General features: G+C 37.6%; 1 protein-coding gene across 2 annotated transcripts in view; it reads left to right on the forward strand.

Annotated features, from left to right (window-relative positions):
- Positions 1-21,266, forward strand: part of LOC148821802 (hyccin 2-like) — a 145,910-nt gene that overhangs the window by 41,762 nt on the left and 82,882 nt on the right. For both annotated transcript variants that reach the window (XM_088930727.1, XM_088930728.1), the window contains exon 2: positions 20,954-21,185. In XM_088930727.1, the coding sequence (XP_088786853.1) occupies positions 21,135-21,185 (51 nt within the window). In that variant the 5' untranslated portion in view covers positions 20,954-21,134. The remainder of the gene's footprint in view (positions 1-20,953; positions 21,186-21,266) is intronic.

Genomic DNA, 21,266 nt, shown 5'->3' on the forward strand with positions numbered 1-21,266 from the left:
TTGGTGGGATGCCATTTAAATGCTCCAGATGTCTTTATAATTTTCTCCCTTTTGAATAAATGTGATGGAAAGTTTGTGCCCTGAGACAATTCCATCTGTTTTCTAGAACTGTAGAAGCTGTGGACCTGGTGAATGTTTTTAAAACAAAAAGGTTAAAAGACAAAGCAGGCATTTTACCTACTCTTTGCTCTTTGAGTCTATGGTAGTTTATCATTAAAAGTGCCTCCAGATAGTGTCAATGACTGAGATTTTGTTCCACACATCCGCCCCCATTGTCTTACCAGCTGCTGTTTATTCTTGTGGAGGTTTTTATTTGTTTGCATGTTGTCATAGTTTCATCAGATGCCTTCTTAGACTGTTGGGCTTTAAGAAGCTTTTTTTTTGGCAAAGTGGAGGTTTTTGTTCCATTTGACTTTAGAGGGTCCCAGAATCAATTATATAAATTGAATGTCATTATCAGGAGTGCAAACTGAGCTCTAGAATTTCGGGATAGCAGGTGACGCACAAAGGTTTAGCACCACTGCACAACAACTATGACACTGAATTGCCACAGATAGCACTAAGTTGTTTTGAGAATGAATTGCTGGGGTCTGGTTAGTCGCCAACAGAACTTTGTATTGTCACAAGATAGTGTTAGTCCTTTCCTTTTGAAATAGTCACATTCTTGTGTGCTTTGTAAAGCTGTGTTGCTGTAAGGTCTTGAAAAACACTTTGTACTGTAGTTTGAAAAGCTAAAATGACAAAGTCCAAAGGAAACACTTGAACTCCTGTTTATTATACTGCTTTCCTAAGGGAGTATTAACTACAGGTGGTTAACAAGTGACCAACCAAATCAAACTGGATACTGGACTTTCAACCAAACAGGTTAGATGGGACAAATTGCACCAACTCATATGTAACCTTTTTTGGTGTTCTTAAATATGAGCGCTGCTTAAACTGAACAGGATTCAGTTTAATGGAACACATCTAATCAAAGTCGGCATTCTCAGAAAAAGTAATGATTACCTATCTTAGATCTAAGCATGGCATTATACACTGAAATAAACTGGTGCATTAAATATTTCAAAACTCAATGATTGAGTTGTAAGTAGGTAAACAATTTTTGCTCTTGACAATGCTGTTTCATTGGGAGTTACACACCTTGAGGAACTGAAGAAGGAGATTAATTGTTTGAAGACAAAGAGATACTAATTTTTCTAAAATACGTACGTTCCCTCTTGTGAGAATAGGAAGCTTTTAGGTAGTTCTACATGCAGTTCTGCATACATAATTCTACATGCATACAGTTGTCCATTGGATTATTATTAACACTTCAGCACATGGTGTACTCAGCAGTTTGCAAGATGAAAAAATAGCAAGGAAATATTGTTTCTGTGGCAACATACCGATTTTGCAGTGGCAGTTTAATAGTCTAAATGCTCACAGGAGCTGTACTGCATTTTTATTGTGGGTGGGAATTGGAGAAGAGTAAATATTGAAGAGGAAAAAAACAATTTCCAACTGTGGTTAATTCTTTACCTTGCCAAGTTGAGTATTGAGTGAATTCTTTAGTTGAAAGGTGAGGAAAAGTCTGACTTGTTATTCCTGGAAAGTATTAAACCAGTCAAATCTGAGATTTGTGGTTCTCTACCTGTGACATTTGTCCCAAACTTGAGGTCTGGGCTTTGACTGGGCCACTCCAAGACGTTAACCTTTTTGGTTTTAAGCCACACCAGTGTGGCTTTTGCTGTATGTTTCCGGTCATACAGCTGGACTTAAAAAGTCCCAGTGCTCTTGCGGATTGAAGCACGTTTTCCTCCAGGATTTTTCTACTTAGCTCCATCCATTTTTCCTTCTATCTTTATGAGTTTTCCAGTCCCTGCCGCAAAGAGAAGCATCCCCAAAGCATGATGCTGCCACCACCATGCTTCACTGTATGGATGGTGTTCTCAGTGTGATGTGCTGTTAGGTTTGCACCAAACATAAACTTCAATTGTGGTCTCATCAGATCATAGAATCTTCCTCCAAATTGTCGAGTCTCTCACATGCCTTTGGGCAAACTCCAGCTGAGATGTGATATGAGTTTTTTTCAACACAATAAAATGTGAAAAAGTCCAAGGGGGGTGCAGACTTTCTGTAGGCACTGTAGTAATTTGCAGACTTGAATCTCATTCAGCACCTGTGCACTGCTGTACATTATGATTCAGAGTTCAGTTTCAACCATGTTAAATCTAAAAAAGTTCCACATAAGGTACAGTCAGACAGAGATGAGCTTTTTGAGGAAAATAGTGGATACATGTTAAAGAAAATGAAACATCTCACAAACAAGTCATTCCCCCTTCGTTGCTCATTACATTGTGTTGTGTTTCATTTCATTATCCTGCTGAAAATCTACAGACCTCTTATGCTTTCTAAGGACAATAAGAATAAATGGTCAGTAAAGAATTATGAAATTTCAGCTGTAATACTATTTATTCAATTAGCTTTACCTTGTGTTTACTATAGTGCTGAACATGCAGTATAGATATCTTCAGGTCATCAAACCTGGCAGCCATATCACCCTGCAACTCAAAACTTGCAACCTGCCGAAGCTATGCAGGTGTGAGCCTGGTTAGTACCCAGATGGGAGATCTCCTGGGAAAAAACTAAAAATTGCTGCTGGAAGAGGTGTTAGTGGGGCCAGCAGGGGCATTCACCCTGCGGTGAGTGTGGGTCCTAATACCCCAGTATAATGACAGGGACACTATGCTGTAAGAAAGGCACTGTCCTTTGGATGAGACGTAAAAACTGAGGACAAAACTCACTGTGGTCATTAAAAATCCCAGGGCGTTTCTCTGAGAGATTAGGGGTGTTACCCCAGCGTCCTGGCCAAATTTCCCACTGGCCTTTACCAGTCATGGCCTCCTAATAATCCCCATCTATGAATTGACTTCATTACTCTGTTCTTTTCCTCAATAGCTGATGTGTGGTGAGCGTTCTGGCGCACTATGTCTGCCGTCGCATCATCCAGGTGGATGCTGCACATTGGTGGTGGTGGAGGAGTGTCCCCATTACCTGTAAAGTGCTTTGAGTGGAGTGTCCAGAAAGACACTATATAAGTGCAAGTATTATTATTATAAAACCTCAAGTGCTGGCATGTTGGCTTATTTTTTTACCAACGATGGGGATTAGCAAGATATTTTCTATTGTACAACCTTCATTTTGAAATATGCAATTGTTAGTGAGCACAGCTCACTGTTGGCGCATCTGCATCAGTGCTGGGGTCAGAAAACTGATTTGCCTACATCTGAACCAGATGCAACGTGACACAGTTTCTCATTGACTTTATTTGAAGCTCTTAGGTCCCTGCAGTTTTTGTCACAGTGAAACATGTAGATAGTGTCTGACTCAAGGTCACGCAACTATCACTCAGTGAATTGGCTTTCGGAATGTACTGATGAACATAACCCAGCCTAAAATTAGCAGCATTTAGAATGATGATTTATTTTGACCACTTGAAGAGCAGAGTGCCAGTTATGCTCAAGTAAAACCAATTCTTTTTCAAGTTATTCTCCAATGCTTTTCTCTTGGGTTAGTATTATTTTCATGCTCATCTGCCTCATGATTTAAAGAACTGTGTAAACACCTTTGGTCAATTAGTCAGTGCCATTATCAGGACAAAGAAGTATGTAGTTGTGGTTATTTGCAGTATGTTTGAGAGCGTGGCTTAAGTATGTGTGCAACATTAACAAAATGCTGTAGTACATTAGAGGGAAAAGATCTCTTGTACGTCACTACATACATTGTTACTGTGCATTTACAGTAATAGAAAGTAAAATGTATACAAATGTATGTGTCATTACTAACAATGTGGCTCAATTTGCTATAGTTTGCTAGCTGCGCTAAAGCTGCTGTATGGGTTATCTATTTCTGTATGTTTAGATAAAGTGAATTTTATATTGTATTTGTATTACGTTGCTAATGTACTCAGTGACTTACTGGGTAGCACTGGCAGTGTTGGGGCCCTGCTTTAATTCTGTACCCCCAGGCAGCATGCCAGATGACCCTGGAAATTTGTTGTTTGATCAACTAAAAAATTGGGACAGGTTTTCATATTTTCTATTTTAATAAAATTAGTTTGTGTCAAATACGCAGCCTACGTACTTAGCTATGACAATACAGCGCGCGCTAATACTTGATTGGACACAAGAGTTACTATGTAATTTTATTCCATCATATAGGAATGCGTGCTACGAACCTAAGTGACCAGTTGTATTAAAAGAAGTTATCTTTAGCAAATAGAGAGGTAGGAGAATGTGTGTGATTTTGGAACACTGCCAATCTTGTAAACACAGGAAAGCGTGATAGATAACAGAAAAATATTTCAGGACTGTTCTAGGTTAATTTGAGAAAAATACATTGGGCATCTCTGTGTTTCGCTCCCATGCGCATGAAAAAAAAACTTCTTTTAACTTCTGAGACTGACTCCTGACTGTCTTTTAAGGAGAAACAGGGAAAAGATTACCAATGAAAATGAATACCTCACAAAAATCAAGTATTATGTCATGGCTGAAAGGAATACACATCAAGAGTACTGAACTTTCTGTTTTGTAAGCCGCTACCAACAAGAACTACATGAGAGCACATATTTCAGCTTCTGAATAAATTTATCGAAGAGAATGGCATCGACTAGATAAAATGCCTCGGAGTTTGTACAGACGGTTCTAGAGCGATGACAGGCCGTCACAACTGTGTAGTTGCACGAATTAGAGAGGTTGCTCCAGAAATGAAGTGGACGTACTGCAGCATCCACCGCGAGGACTTGGCAGTCAAGAAAATGCCTGAGGATTTCAAATCTGTTAGACTCTACTGTCAAAGTTATGAATTGTATTAATGCTCAACCAATGAATTCACGTCTGTTCAGTGTGCTTTGTAATCAAATGGGCAGCGAACATGTGCAGCTTTTGCTACATGCTGAAGTAAGATGGTTATCAAGGGGCAAAGTGCTTAAGAGGCTCTTTGAACTGCACTCAAAGGTACAGATGTTTTTGCATGACCAGCAATCTCTCTTGGCAAGTCTATTTGATGATCCAAGGTACCTGGCTGATATATTCTCACATTTGAATGAGCTGAATATGGGGCTGCAGGGGCTCTCTTTAACAATTTTTGACATGTCTGACAAGATCACTATGAAGAAAAAGCTGCAGCTTTTTGTTAATAAAATCAACGCAAGTGATGTCTCTGCTTTCCCAACTTTGGAGAACTATCTGCACACATATGGTGTGGCACTTGATGCTGCTGTTTGTGATGTGATTGCAGTGCACCTCTTGTCTTTGGAAGAACAGTTCTCAGAGTATTTTCCAGTTGAAGCCACACCAGAGTGGATCAGGAACCCCTTTACTGTTGATGTTGTAGGAATACTCAAGGATCTGACCTGTGCTGAACAAGTTGCTCGAGTTATCATCTGATGCGACTTTGATGTCAGAATTGAAACACCAGTCACTGTTGGATTTCTGGATCCAAAGACTGAAAGCCCTCTCATTAAAGGCTCTGCGGTTTTTGATGCCTTTTGCTACTACCTACCTTTGTGAGAAAGGCTTCTCTGCTCTCACTGCAGTCAAGACAAAGTACCGCAACAAAATGGATGCTGAGCCAGATCTGCGTTTGAAGCTCACTGCCCTCATCCCTGACATTGCAAGGCTTTATTTGACTATCAGGCTCACCCCTCTCACTGAAATGGTAATTGCTCAGTGCTATTTTAATTATTTGTGTGCGTGCACGCGCTCATATTGGTCATTGAGATTTTCTGTGGTTCCCATGGGAAGATGACTTGTAGGTGGTCCTTGGATACTTTGGTTTGATCAGGGGTGGTACTTGGTCCAAAAAGTTTGAGAACCACTGTACTAGATCAATATGTACACTTGCTGAGCTGGATGAGGTTGCTTCTACACTTGGTGAGTAGAACATAATTTTTATAGACAAAATACTCTTGTAATATCAATGCCATGGTGCAAGCATTAATACTAGGTAATGGAAGATACTCAGAATGAAATTGTTTTGAACTTGTTTATTGAAAAAGTATACCCGTGTCATTTAAACTTTTTTGATTTGTTAATAGGTTTGACATTGTCATAATTGCCCCAGCATGTCTCTGAAGTTTCTTTTCTATCTGAAGTTTTATATATCACTTCCAAATTACACCTCTGTCTATTAAGGTACATAGTTTGTTTCTCTGAAATGATTAATGGGCTTTAAAAACCTCTCTTTTGAAATCGTTTTGAAATTTTAAAATCTCTTTACTACTTTTTGAAGAATGCATTTCTTGTATTGAGCCTGGACATCAACTTAACACATCTCTATCTGTAGATTAGGTGTGATTTAGAGAATAGTGGGAGCTGTGAAGTGACATCTCATGAGCTGATCTGTAAAGAAACTGCAGTGCTAACAAAGTACCTTTCATGTTATAGTGTGTCAGAAAATGTGTTTGTTTGTATGTATGTGTATGTATGTGATGCCAAATCCCATTAAGAATAACAGTGGGCAATACCCCATGGACAATAAGATTACATCTTATTTAAAATGAGTAAAAAAATAGTTCAGTCAGATTCTTGAACAATTTTATATCTTTTCTGTTTAGGATTAACTTATCTGTTTAGGGTGTAGACGTCCAGGGCAAACAACAGCCCTATAGCTATGGACATGAACAAATGAGGAATTGCTTTCTGTGTATTTCAATTGTTTTGTATCTCATCTCCTTCAAATTGCACATGTTTAAAACCATGGGTTTTTATAGCCATGGGAATATAAAACTTTGGGGTTTATATTCAAGTTTATTTTTGTTTTTGTCACAGATGTTGTACCAACTGATGCTGGTTTTATGATTTCATGCTATTAATATGATTAATAAATATTTAACAGCTACTTCAATTAACAAAGTTTTTTGTACATTATTGAAATCAGCTACAGCTTGTTTGTTAATTTATTTATAAATGGCAGACAAAATCTTTGTTTCCATAATATTTTTAATGTAGTTAACAACTCGTAGCAAGCAGATTCTTTGCAAAATTGTTAGTGTTCTTTGCCTAAGGTGTGGCTGACATAATTGAATCCCTTTTCCCTATAATGGATACTTTTGCTTTAAGTCCTGTATGTGAGGATTCCACGTGGCATTCTGCCTGGCTGTTCCCTAAGGCTCAGCCTTCACACAGATACACTTCATTCATTGTTAATGGGTATTGAAGCCTTGGGGGTGAGTAAATGTTGCCTATTTTCTTTGTTCTGTTGGGTGGAAGAAACCATTTCTTGCTTTATTTGTTTTCCATGTCCAATGAGATTTTTCAGCATAATTGTATCGTTGCCCAAATGGCTATGGAAAGTGGCGTAAATAATTTAATTAAAAGGTAGAAGAAGATAGGAATGTTTTATTTGCTACAAACATTTTTAAACCACCAACTGCACATTATATAATAGTAATGTATGACTGGGGTAAACAATATCAAACTCAGTTCAGTTTATTGTCATATGCACAAGTGCAATGAAATGCTTATTTCTATGTATGCTCCAATACAAAGACATTAAGGAAACACCAAAAACATAAATTCAGAACAGTGGCAGCAACAACAACAAGTTAAATAACATACATCTTAGAAAAACATCACTGTGAGCCAGTGGTGGGGGTAGAGTCCAGTAATCTGACAGCTTGCGGGAAGAAACTGTCTCTGAATCTGGAAGTTTGTACCTTTATGCTCCTATAAAGCTTACCAGAGGGGAGTGGGGAGAAAAATGAGAAACCAGGATGACTGGTATCCTTCGCAATACTTTTAGCCTTCCTGAGATAGTAAGTTGTAAAAATGTCTGAAATAGAGGGGAGATGCACTCCAATGATAGACTGGACTGACCTGATCACCCCATGTAATGCCTTCCAGTTAGACACCGAGCTGCTGCCAAACCAGACTGTAATACCACACATGAACACACTCTGAATAGCGCACCTGTAAATGTGGTAAGTACAGTTGAACATAGACCAAATTTGTTCAACTGTGTGAGGAAGTAAAGGCGCTGTTGTGCCTTCTTTGTAGCTCCAGTTACATGCTGGGACCATGTTAAATTATTTGCGATGAAGGTACCCAGGAATTTGAAGCTGCTAAGCATCTCAACAGCCACCCTATTAATGTGAATAGGGGTGTGGACCGCATCCTGCTTTCTAAAATCGATGACCAGCTCTTTGGTTTTGCTTGGAGAGATTATTTTAATGCACCACTCCACCAGGTTCCTGACCTCACCCCTGTAGGCTGTCTCATCATTAGCAGTGATTTGGCCAATGATGGTAGTGTCATGAGCATATTTGTAGATGGAATTAAAGCTGTGTCTGGCCACACGATCGTGGGTAAACAAGGAAAACAGCAGCGGGCTAAGCACACAGCCCCAAGGGGCATGTACTGTATATTGATGGTCAGCAAGGAAGAAAGCTTTCCATCGACCCTCGCAGTCTGTGGTCTGCCAGTCAGGAAACCCACAATCCACCTGCATAGAGAGGTTTTGATGCCCAGGTCATTAAGCTTCTTGACTAGTCTGGAAGAAAATATTGTGTTAAATGCAAAGCTGTAATCAGTGAATAGCATTCTGACGTGTGTGTCTTTATCATACAAATGAGCCGGGGCAGTGTGAAGAGCCAGGGAAATAGAGTCATCAGTGGACCTGTTTTGCAGGTATGCAAACTGCAGGGGTCTAAGCACTCAGGTACCATTGTGTTAATGTGCCTCATGACCAGCCTTTCAAAGCATTTCATTAGGGTGGATGTGAGTGCTACTGGTCTGTAATCATTAAAACAGATCGCAGTATTTTTCTTTGGCACTGGAATAAGGCTAGTTTTCTTAAAACACATGGGAACGCAAGATTGTAAAAGTGAAAGATTAAAAATATCTGTAAAAACCATGGACAACTGGTGCGGGCCGGTCACCTTCCGTGTGTTCACCCATCTAAAGGTTGGCCTGACTTCAGCCTCCATGACAGACACGGCTGTATCAGCAGAAGCCGCGACGGTTCTGTGTTTCCGTTCCCAAACTGAGCGTAATAGGCGTTCAGCTCATCCAGGAGAGAGCAATCGCTTTCAGTGGATGTAACACTGCTTATTTTGGCTTTATGGTTTGCTACTGTCTGAATATCCCACCACATTTGGTGCACATCGGCAAAGGCAGCTTGTATTTCTATCTTGTTACGGTACTGCCTTTTAGCGTCCCTGATAGCTCTCCACAGGTCATACCTTGCCTTCTTATAAAGGTCCAGATTGCCAGAGTAAAAGGCCTTCGATTGTACCCACAGCTTATTTTGGAAATCGATCTTAAACCATGGTTTCTGGTTAAGGGAAAACTGAACTGTCTTTGTGGGCATCAGTCATCCACACATTTCTTAATAAAATCGGTGACGAGCTTGTGCAGGTTCGCTGATGAACTTTAAAACACAGCCCAGTTCACAGATTCAAGGCAGTCCCGCAGCACTTCATCTGCTCCTCTATCCAATGTTGTACTGTTCTTGTGGATACATTCTCCTGCATAAGCTTCTGCTTGTGAGCCGGCAGGAGAAGCACCAACAAATCAGATCAGACTGTCCGAAATGCGGGCGAGGGATGGAGCAATAGGCATCTTTGATAGAAGTGTAGCAGTGATCAAGAGTATTCGCAACCCTTGTTGGGCAGGAGAAATGCTGGTAATAATTTGGAAGAACTTTCTGCAGGTTGACCTGATGAAAATCCTCTGCAACAGCAGATACAGCATCAGGGTAAGCAGTTTCATAGCTGTTAATGGTGGCATATAATTCAGTGAGTGCTGTTTTCACGTCCGACTGGGTTGGAATATACACCGCAGACATAATGACAGATGAAAGTTCTCTAGATAGGTAGAAAGGATGACATTTTACAATAAGATATTCCAGGTCTGGAGAGCAAAATCTCTTCAGAATTTTCAAGGCTTAACACCAAGAGTTGTTTATTATTAGACATATACCACCGCCTTTTTTCTTACCAGCCGAACCAGACCAATCCATGCGATAGGTGGAGAATCCGTCAAACTGAACGGCTGAGTCAGATGTACTGGGGATCAGCCAGGTCCCGATGAGACAGAATACAGCAATTTCTGATGTCCCTCTGATGGCTTAACTTTCCCCTTAGCTCATCCATCTTGCTCTCCATGGACTGCATGTTGGCCAAGAGGACACTCAGGAGTGTAGTCCGGTAGCCACGGCGCTTCACTTTCACTTGAAGTCCTCCCTGTCTACAGCACTTCGCCGGCTCTGTTCAGAGTCAGGTGGGGGGTCTGTACGCAATGGCACCCAAGATAGTTAATTTAGATTCAAATAGGATATATCTGTGTTTAAATCAATGATTCTTGATCCAATGTCCACAAACACTTGTTGGTCATAAATAATTGCTGAAAAGACAGACTGGATACACAAAGCTCACCATACGAAAACGACAAAGATGTACAGATGAGGAGTAACACGCAACATGTTGGCACTCTCCGGCCTATGCAGGGTAAATAATAAAAGTGAACAGTTGAAGAGCAGTATAAGTGTCAGTGTAAGTAAAAAGTCACATTGGAGCTTTTGCGATGCTTAACCAGTAAAGACAATCACTCAAAGGGCACATTGAATAGCCTTTCATGTCACTAGCCATTTGTTATCCGGGCTTCTGTGGTGTGTATTGGCTTAGTGCCAGTGTGGTTAGGTCGGCTTTTGTTAGCCAAGGTTCACTTGGCACAACAACTCCTGGGAGCTGCTTGATGCAAGATTATAGTGATGTCATCTCAATACATGGCACTCAACACAAACTCTCCTGTAGTGCACTGCGGAGCCTGCAGCCTATCAGATGAAGAACAGCTCGCATTTCCACAGGTCCTTATTGTAAATTAGTAAATAAGTTGCAGTTTTTAAGCCTGTCCATATATAATTACTCCAAACCTAGTAGGCATGAAATAGAATCAAATTGACAATTGTTTTTTTTTTAAATATTCCTTAATTTAAGATGTAACAGCACAGCTGAAAAAATTGTAGTGGTGCAGCAGAAAAAAATAAAGGTGTCATGGGTAAATAAAGCTGTTTTTTTTTTACTTCAAATATGTATAGAATCAGGAGGACAGAGGCTTCTATTTAATCTGCTGTGAAGGGTCAAATCCAGCTGGTCAGACCTAATTTCAGTCACTGTAATTTGAGTATGGCTCAAATTATCAAGCAGCACCACACAGCTAAAACAGAATTATTACAGTTTATTTAAAGATAAAAGTACCTATTTGTTTTACTGCTTTCTTCATATGCCTTGTACATGTTTGTAATAAAAGGAGCAGTCACTTACCTTTTATTACAGAAACTGTACTGCTCTGCTAGGTAACAAGTTGTAGATTCCAGTCTAAAGTGCTGGAGAAGTTTGTCTTGTGAAAGGTGATTAAGCTTCAGTCCCTTCATCTACCTGTTAATGATTTTATCTCACTGGAAGTCATGCTGAAACCTTACTTACTGTCTTACTTAATTACAACCTGGCAGTCAGTAAGATCAGTAGTTTCTCTGTGTGATATTCCTGAATAAAAAAAGTATGTTGGCTACAGGAACTAGTGTTATAAGAGAAAGCCAAGGTCTGTCCAGTCAATGCCTTTGTTATTGGGAAAATTACAGCAGAAGTAAATAATTCATCCTAAAAAGAAACTGGTATGTGTTGGCACTCAGATAATTCTGTCTAGGACATCTCAACATTGCTCCTTGAGAATTTGGAGTTTTTTGTCATTACTAATCCTATTCCCATTACAAAGACCATGTACCCACAGCTGAAATCTTTGATTCTTTTGGGAAAACTGTTCCTTTCCATTATTTAATTCCATTCACTGATATACCTCTTTTACATGTAATTCTAATTACGTTAATGTGGAAGTCAACAACACTGGCTGCTAGGGGAAAATTTAGTAATGAACTTTAAATCATGATTATTTTGTGCTCTTGCTAGAGACCCACAGTAATGGAGGTTTTATAGAATTTTATATTGTTTAATTCTTTGGACACAGCAGTAACAATGGCTTAATCTCAGCAATTTACTCTTTTCTTCAGACAATTCATTTATTAAGGGATACAACTAGACTAGGAGATCTTAAGATCTTTAGATCTTTAGAACTAGACTAGCAGCTTTCTAGAACTTGGGTTGGAAGCCCTTGCATATACTAAACAAGTCTTAAATAGGAGAAGGGTGTGCATTTCTGTAAACAAGGATTTGTACTCCAGTGTACCCAGATTACTCAACAGCCCAGTCTCATGTTGTTTAACACTATGTAAATTCAGACAGGCTGCTATTTACTCAACACACCTTTCTAACAGCAAAGCTACCTATTTATTCATATTTCCTAACTTTGCTCCGTAATGATCCCCATCAGTAACGAGCTGGCTTGTCTTTAATTCAGTTTTGCAAAATGCTTTGGCCTTCACTGCCACAGCAAGCTGGCATTTGCATCTGATCTGCTGTGTTAACTAAGAAATAACCTTAAAAGCAGACATGGGTAGTAGAGAAAATATGGCCACTCAGAGGAGGTTTGTATTATTAAAACCCCCCAGACACATTTTGTGTGTGTACTGCAAAAGCCAGTGACTGCTCTGTTAAACACTGTTTATATAAGAGGCTCTCTCTACTTCACTGTCTAGACAAAACATTACTAACATTACTGAAGCACACAGTGTTTGACTCCTGGCCTAGTGTGTTGCCTAGGTTTGTATTACTCTATCACATTAGATGTGTCTTATGGGAACTTACCTGTCTGCTTTTTTAGGAACCAGCACTTCTGTTTACTAGTTACAGAATCACTGCACGGCTCAAGCTCAAGTTGTCTGTGGAGATTGTAAGATCTACTTTAATTGTCTAGTCTAGTAAAACTGCATCTCCTTTGCCAAATCTGCTTAAATACATTAAGCATACTTTAAATGACCTTAAAACACCTTTAAAAATACAACTAAAAGTTCCTAATTTAGTTAATATTTTGCTATGAATATGTTTTTGAACAAGAACAAGAATACCTAGATGCCCTCCAGGTACTGAGTCTATTGTACAGACTTTTAATGATACCCTTGGCTTTGACATTTTTCTTCTTTTCAATATGACAGGAAGGACACATAAGCATAGTTTTACACTACTCTCATACAATCTGTAGGTAAAGCTTTTTGCAGAAAAATGACTAATCTTTGATTTCCAAATAACAGTAATTCATTCTATGGTATAAGCAATTTTAAAACAAACTTTTATTTTACTGTACCCTTGCAAAATGTGCTAGGTTGCAGCTAGACCCGGGGTATATATAATACAAAATCTTTTTAAATGCCTTCAAATGCAGATTGTGCATAATCTGAATTACATGTGGAAACTTCAAAACCAATTTTAAATAATTTTTAATATTTAGAAAAGGTTGTATTCACCACTAAAGAAACCCTTGTTTGTCAAGATGAGATCTCATAACGTTTTATCAGTTGCTTGCATTTAACCTGATCAAACTTACCTGTTCATGATCTTCTTAACCAGTGAGGTATGAATGAATGAAAGTTTGGCAAATGAAGACAGATAATTTCATTGTAGTACCAGTTTCTAACTATTGTAGCTATTTTTATATTACATATCAGTTAATTATTATTAACTATATGACAATATGTGTATAAACTGTGCTCCTTGTATCTCACCTTGGATAAATGCCTCTGCTAATTTAATGATATATTAATTTGTACTAATGTTTGTATACATCAATTAATGCCTTTTCTGTGGAAGTGTATTTGAAGAACATTTGGGTTAGGAAACAATTTTGCATTTAGTTATTTATCTTTCGGACTGAATGTGTCACATTTGAATTTGAAATTAATAATTTCTTAAATTTTATTTCCTTCAAAATTAATGTGTGTCCATGCTTGGTTTGTGCCTTAAATTAAGAATTAGACTAGTATATTTTTGTTGTCTCTACTTGTCTAATAAAAGTAAGATGAAAATACAGGTTTTATATTTGATGCAAGAAATATCTAATGATCAAGTATTTCAGAATAATGATGTTTAAATATCTTCAGCATTTATTTTATATTATCAGTTTACCAGCCAGTAAACAAAAAAAAAAACATCCAAGAATAATCGGCCTTTAAGATTGTCCAAGCTGAGAACTGTTTCACTAAAGAACCTGGAATTGAACCTTGTTTTTGTTAATATGAGGAAAAGTTTTTTTAGTATTGCACAGAACATTTTGCCCATCTACTCAACATTCTTCATCTCAAAGAATTGTGTGGACATGTTTACATACATTTCATGTATGTCAGAGAATATGGATTCATCTGGTTGTAGTACTTCAGCCTGCAGTATTTCAACCTGCTGATAAACTGAAAGAGTATTTGTTGTGTTGTAAATTCTGTACTTATTATAGTGCATCATGTTCCTTTAGTAAAGCAGTAAACAGCACTTGATGAAATCAATAGTTTGCTTTATTTAGGCTTTGTTTTCCCCACCTTCATACAGTCCTTGGGTTCACCCAAATGTTTGTGTTTGCTTAAACAGTGTAAAAAAGGAATATAATAACTTTTTTGTCTTCTTCATACACAATTGTGGTAGATTGTATTTAGACAAGTGTTTTAATTGTAAAATACTGTGCCACAGGCCTAGTACTTATAACATTTTATTTTGTTCTGATTAAACCCACAAATATATTAATGGTCAGTTCAATTCATTCAGTGACATTGAGAGGAAACAACTCTGGATTAATTTATCTTTTATATTCTGAAATGTAACTTGTAACATTTTAGTTTGTGCTGTTGTAGTTTCAAAAGTGATTTTTTTTAGGTTTCAATCATAGTGTTACTAACATCTTCACATTAAGATCATGGATGTGTTGGTCTTTTTTGTGTTTTTAAGTTTTCAAATTGAAGCCATTCAGCATAAAGTCACATTTTTCCATAATGAAATAATATTTATTTTAAAACAAAAATGGAAATTACAGTACATTAACTTGTGCTTTTCAGTTAAGTAGTTGGTAAGTATTTCTGCACACTTCAGGTTCTTAGCTGGTATTATAACTAATACTAATTTATCTGTCATGCTTAAGTTTACTGGGGAATGGCTACCATTGCTGCCTCACAGTGCTGAAGCCCTGGGTTCAATTCCTGGGGTGCTATCTGTGTGGAGTTTGTTTGTTCTCCCTGTGTTTGCATGGGCTTTCTCTGGGTACTCCTGTTTCTTACCACAGTCCAAAGACGTACTGGTACTGTATGTTAATTGGCTTCTGGGAAAAATACCCTGGGAGTTGAGTGTCCTTTGATGGACTGGTGTCCTGTACAGGCTGTATGCTGCCTCGTGCCCACTGCTTGCTGGGTTAGGGGTCAGCTCGCCTGTGACCCTGTATTTGACTAAGCTGGTAAAAAATAGATGGATGGATGTTAAAGTTAATTACTTTAAGTTGCATATGTATTATATTTATGTGGACTTTATGTCCACATAAATTTGAGTTTGAATTCCCAGTATGTTGACAGGATTTGTTTAATACATGGAAGTTGGACCTCCATGACTTTGATACTAGGTGAAGGTTATGGTTGATCTTATGATGATGATGTGAGAGGTTTGCTGGAATAATCTGTGAAAAATTTGTCTGGATTTGTCTGGAGATGCCCAGAATTTTGTATCATGCTCATGGACAGCTTTCCCACGAGCAACAGTGTAAAACCATATTAAAGGTGCTTACTCTGTAGGTACTATTTGAAATGTTAATAATATTCATTTTATAGTACACATTTGTCTCTGTTTATTCACAAAACAAGTGTTGCAAAATTTATAACCAGATCATGGCTGGAATTCAGCTCTAACATCTGCTGGGATAATGTAATTACTGAAGTACCACATGGATCCATACTAGAACTACTGCTATTCCATATTTCTATATTTAATTAATCTAGATTCCAGTAGAGTTTATAAACTAGTCAAATTTACAGATGATACCAAATAAGGAGAATTGGTAAGCATTATAGAAGCTGCAAATGAAATTAAGCAGATTGAAATAATTCAATACTGGGCACACACATGACAGATGGTTTTTAATGTATACAAATGTATGATTTTGCATGCAGGTAGCAAAAACATAAACTATAAATTCAATTTGTTATTATTAAATATTTTGCCCAGGAAAGGTGACCCGTCCTGCCCCATAGAGGGAGCGGGTTGTTGCTGGCCAGAGGCCCTGAGAGGCTGATGGGAAAGGAAATCTTGCCTTTGGGTCGTGGCTAGTCTGGGGGATCCGGGGTCAGAAACAGACTCCACCCAGTTTTTTGGGGGGGTTATAGTATGAGTCTTCGAGATTTATCTTGAGATTCTTATGTTTGATAATGTGTCTGTATGAAAGGTGATTGTTGTTTTTATACATGGCAATTAAAAAAAACTATAAATGCAAAATGGAAAGTGCTGAACTAGAAGAGGCTACTTAAAAAAAGGTTTTATTTTGATATTTAATTTACATTTTCTAGATATTGTGGGAAAGCAATTAAAAAGACAAACAATATGTTAAGATCTTTAATTAAAAGTAAAATTTGCTAATACTTAAATTAAGAAAAAATTGTATAATTGTATAATGCCCTAGTAAGGCCTTCTGAATATTGTGTACAATTTTAGCCACCACATTATAGATATTCCTGCTCAGAAATGAGCTCAGAGAAGAGCAATTGGATACATTCCAGGGCATAATGGAATTTCCTAAACTTACAGACTGAAGGAACAGAACATTCCCTTGAACAAGGAAGATTGGAAGGGAACTTGATACAAGTATTCAAAATCCTCAAGGGCATTGATAAAGTCAAGTCGGTAGTACTCTTTAGATTAAACTAGGAAGCATAAACCAGAGGAAAGGAGTGAACACTATGTGGAGGTGCATTTGAAATGGAGAGCAAGAGCTGCCTCTTTACTTAAAGAGCTGTGGAAGTATACTCAGCCCCTTTGTTGAAGCCTGGCTACCTTAAAAAATCAGCTGGATGAGATGCTTGCATCAATTACTGCTACTAACAAATGGACTAGATGGGCAGCGTGATCTCCTCTCATTTGTAACTGTTATTAAAATTTCTTATAAATCTGGATCTCACAGCTTCAAGGGACTCAAATAAGCACTGAACATGTATAGAAATCTAATATGTCCTACATTTCAAGTCTTCAGACTTATTGGCATGGCCTAATTGGACAAAGAAAATAATAAACCATAGTTTATTCTATGCTGCATATAATTCCCGTTTTTATGGAACTACTGTATAAAGTAATGGAGCTTTGTAAATATTCCTCCATGCAACACTGAAAGGATGTGTTTTTTCACCTTTTCTCTAATCAGCACCCATTCTGGGTAGATGGTGTGCATTCTCACCCAGAACTAATAAATGATCAAAATCAGACATTTTTCCTATTAAATAAAAAACCAAAAGGGGCTAATATTAACACCTGTACTTGTACATGTACTTAAAACATTTCCATAGAGCAAATGTTACTACACGCATTGAGCCCTGCCCTGCATGTACTGATCACTTTATGATGACACTAGGAAAATGAGGTGACAAGTTAAGACTTTATGCCTATAGTTAAGACTATTAAGTCCTAAAGAACAGCTCAAAGCCATGAAAAGAGAAATGTTTTTGTTTCATGGCTCAAAGCGATGAAAAGAGAAATGTCTGAGTCTGATCATTTTTTAAATTCTGGGTGTCACTGAGGTTATTGTCATTGGTTATTGCTCTTCCAAGACAATGTTGACATTGTAGAAAATCTTACTGTCAGCACTCTAGAGCAGATAAGCCTCTTACTAAAATAATGAGAATTTGTGACTGTTTCTCCAATCTTTGGAGAACAAAGGCTGACTGGTTTATGGATTTAGCTCATTGTGAGGACAACAGGCTCAGGCAAGATGGCACCTCTGGCCTAAACTACATTACCCTAAAAAACCGTAGGGAATATCCTGCTGCCCTCAGTCACCTGTCGGGTTGCTAGAAGACAGTTGGTCAGGTAATGATTGAAAGCCAGGAAGAAGGGGCTTCCAAGAGAGAAGAAAGCATGCTGTGTGGGGAGGGAGCAGAAGAGAAAGAATCCTGTGTGGGAAGAAAGCGATTCTGAGGAAGATATTCCCGGAACTGAAGGATTCTGTGTGGAACTGAATATGTTTGACATGAGTTTGGGAAAGATAGTGTTTTGAGGCCAGTATGCAGTTTAGGCTGATTGGTAATTATAGATTGAGTTGTAGAAGTTAAGTTATATGTCAAAAAGAAAATAGTGTTTTGTTTATATAATTTTCCTGCAATGCAAATAAAACACTTTTTTGTACCTTATGGTTACATTTGTGTATGTCCTGAAACCCACCTATTATAAAGATTCCCTTAGTTGAGTTGCAATATTTAAGAATTTTTAATAGGTGTTTACAGTCAGATATAATAGTTTCACAAGACTGCAGTTCTATTTATAATCATTTAAATGAGCACGCACTTCATAGTCCTTTATCTCTTGAATGGGATATGGAATATATGCGGTTAATGACCAACCAATCTTAGAAAGGCATTTCAAAAGTACTACATTATCCCCATGAATCTTTGCACACTTTTGTTTTTACTAAATTTGACTAAAATTGCTTCCACTTACAGAGTATCCAATGAAGAATGCTGTCATTTCATTTGAAAATATTCTTTCCTTGTTTGACCAGTCAAGGGTTATTTAATGTTTCTCTTGTAAATTTATGGAAATACCAAAATATCACTTCTTTTTTATCCATTTTAATCCCTCCCTAATCGATCCTTTAATCCCAGTACAATGGGTCCTTGAGAGTTGGTCCTTGAACTGGTTCCCATAAGAAATAATACGAATTCCATTTGTGGAAAACGAAGTCCTCAGTACATACAAATAATAAACTGAGGCTCACTCATTAGTATCGTGGGACATATTGCTTAAGGCTACTAGATGCAGTGAGTGTGGTTTTGTTCATATTAACATCCAACTATTTCTCTGTAATTTTGTGGCTTTTTTGTTAATAAACCTTTAAATGGTTGAGAAAGGAATAGTGACAAAGACTTATAAATTCTTAAAAAAGAGGCCCGTAAACTTTGAAATGAAAGTGAACATCGCTTTCAGTGAAATGGTGTTGACTTAGAATGTTTTAAGTTGAGAAGTAGAACATAACATTTATAACACTCGAAGAAGGCTCCACAGCCAAAAATGTTGTTTCTTTTCTTCTTTTTAGCATGGACATGTTCCACAATAACATTCATAAGGACAGAGTGTATTTAGCTGTTTCCTAAAGTAAAATAAAAAAAATCCTGAAAGATATGTGGGATTCAGTAAAGCGATTTGCCATGAACTGTAAATCATTGCCAATAGCAGCTTTGTCAAAACCATGTTGTATTGCAACTTTTAATCAAATGAAAGCAAAGACAAAAATAAGGTCAGTTATGTGATGTGTGTAAAAACAGTGAACCCTTGGAAGAGACATGTTTGTGTAACTACAGTATGATGATGCAAGCAACACTTCACAAAGAAAAGGGGACGTTAGTTATTCAAACAGTTTTAAGAGAATGTTGTCCTGTCTCCTTGTACTACAGCATACTTCAATGCCAAAACTTAATGGATTATAGAACTTTTATATTCAAGCCCTCTGTTAGGTACATGACATTTTACTTAATCCATTTATCATTGGGTCTGAATCTGAAAACACTGCAAAAGACTGAAGATGAGAAAAACAGGTTTAGGAATTACAGAAAAGTTTGTCGTTTGTAATTTTCAATAGCAAGTGTTCATATGATCATGTGAACTTTAGGTGTCACCACAAAATATATTTGTCATTAGTTTAAAACGAGGTACAAAGCTGTTTTCAAAATCAAAACAAAAGACTTCATTAAAGGAACAAAATGAATGAGGATGGCTGTTTGTTGTCAAATCATACCCATTATTTTTAGCAGGTTTTCAAGTTGAAAATTAAACTGTAGTCAGTGCATCAGGTTGCTTGTACCTGAGAGGGAAAAGAAATTGAGTTGTGGTATAAACAGCTACCTAGAAATGGAAGCCTCAAGAACATGATACTTCACACCAACTCTTGAATGAGGTTGGTGTAAAATATTCTTTGCCAGATATAAAGATCATTTATATTGCCATTGTCTTTCAAGGACATTTCAGTACATATGAGTCACCAAGTAGTCATTGCTGTGCATTGCTTTTTGTGTTGTTAAATCATTTGAAGCTGAATTACAAAGAATGCTTGAAATGAAGCAAATTATTATGATGTTACAGAAAATTTTCATCTTGCATTTGTGGTTGTCTGTAGTTCTTGTCAAACAAAACAAATTGTCATACAAGGTTTGCCAGAGACTAAGATATGCTTAGACAGCATTTATTTGCAGAATTTCTTTTTCTGGAAAAAAGTAGCTTGCAATTTTGTAGAAGCTGTGACAGCATGGTTTTTTGCCTTTTGCCTTTTCTCCTCTTAAGAATTTAATGCCTCTTTTTTCTTTAATCATGAGCCCCCATTCCTTGCATTTTTAAGTTACTTTTTTGGAAGGTAATTAAAATGCTATTTACTGAGCTAGTTGTGCCAGGATTCTGCAGTGGGATTAGAATGGAGAGTCTACCTGCAAAAGTTAAAGTTCCTTAGAATATTTCCAAGAAGTATTATGACTGTGAGGGAGTCTTTTGTTAATTTAGCAGAAAAAAAATAAGGCACTTGTTCTCGTGCCTTGTTACTTAACAGCATTTCCGAGCAAAATAAAGGAAACAGAATTTGATTATTAAAGTATTTCCAAAGTTGCATAGTATGATATTGCATGAATGTGTACCACTTTCTTTTTAAAGATGTTTAACGTATTTACAGATTCAATTTGCAGTTTTACAAGTAGACATGGAAAGGGTGTGTTCACATTCCCTTACTGCTGCGAAACCAACCACTGTAGTGGCCTTTGTATGTAAGTTGCTTCATGCTTTTTTTAGGGGTTGAATGAGTTTCCTTTCTTGCAGGTTTCCCATTTGGTATAAATAGTGACCATCCTTCCTGGTTCCTGACAGTTAGCCACATCATGTTAGAAAGTCGTCTTCAGCGAGTTCAGAACAGTAACAGCTCCAACAGCTGAAGTATAACGCCTCTTGTCATCGTCTCTGCCTATCCCACTCAACACAGGATAGTGAGTTCTGTGGCAAGATGCTGGGGTCTGAAAGAGGTGTGGTAGAGGAATGGCTTTCAGAATTCAAGGTAAGTCTCGTTCATTTTTCATGACCATATGTTAAATAGCAATGATTTATAACCATGCTTAGAAAGTAAAGATAGCTGATA

The sequence above is a fragment of the Atractosteus spatula genome, chromosome 13 (genome assembly GCF_055471065.1).
Source record: "Atractosteus spatula isolate fAtrSpa1 chromosome 13, fAtrSpa1.hap1, whole genome shotgun sequence".
Taxonomy (NCBI): Eukaryota; Metazoa; Chordata; class Actinopteri; order Semionotiformes; family Lepisosteidae; genus Atractosteus; species Atractosteus spatula.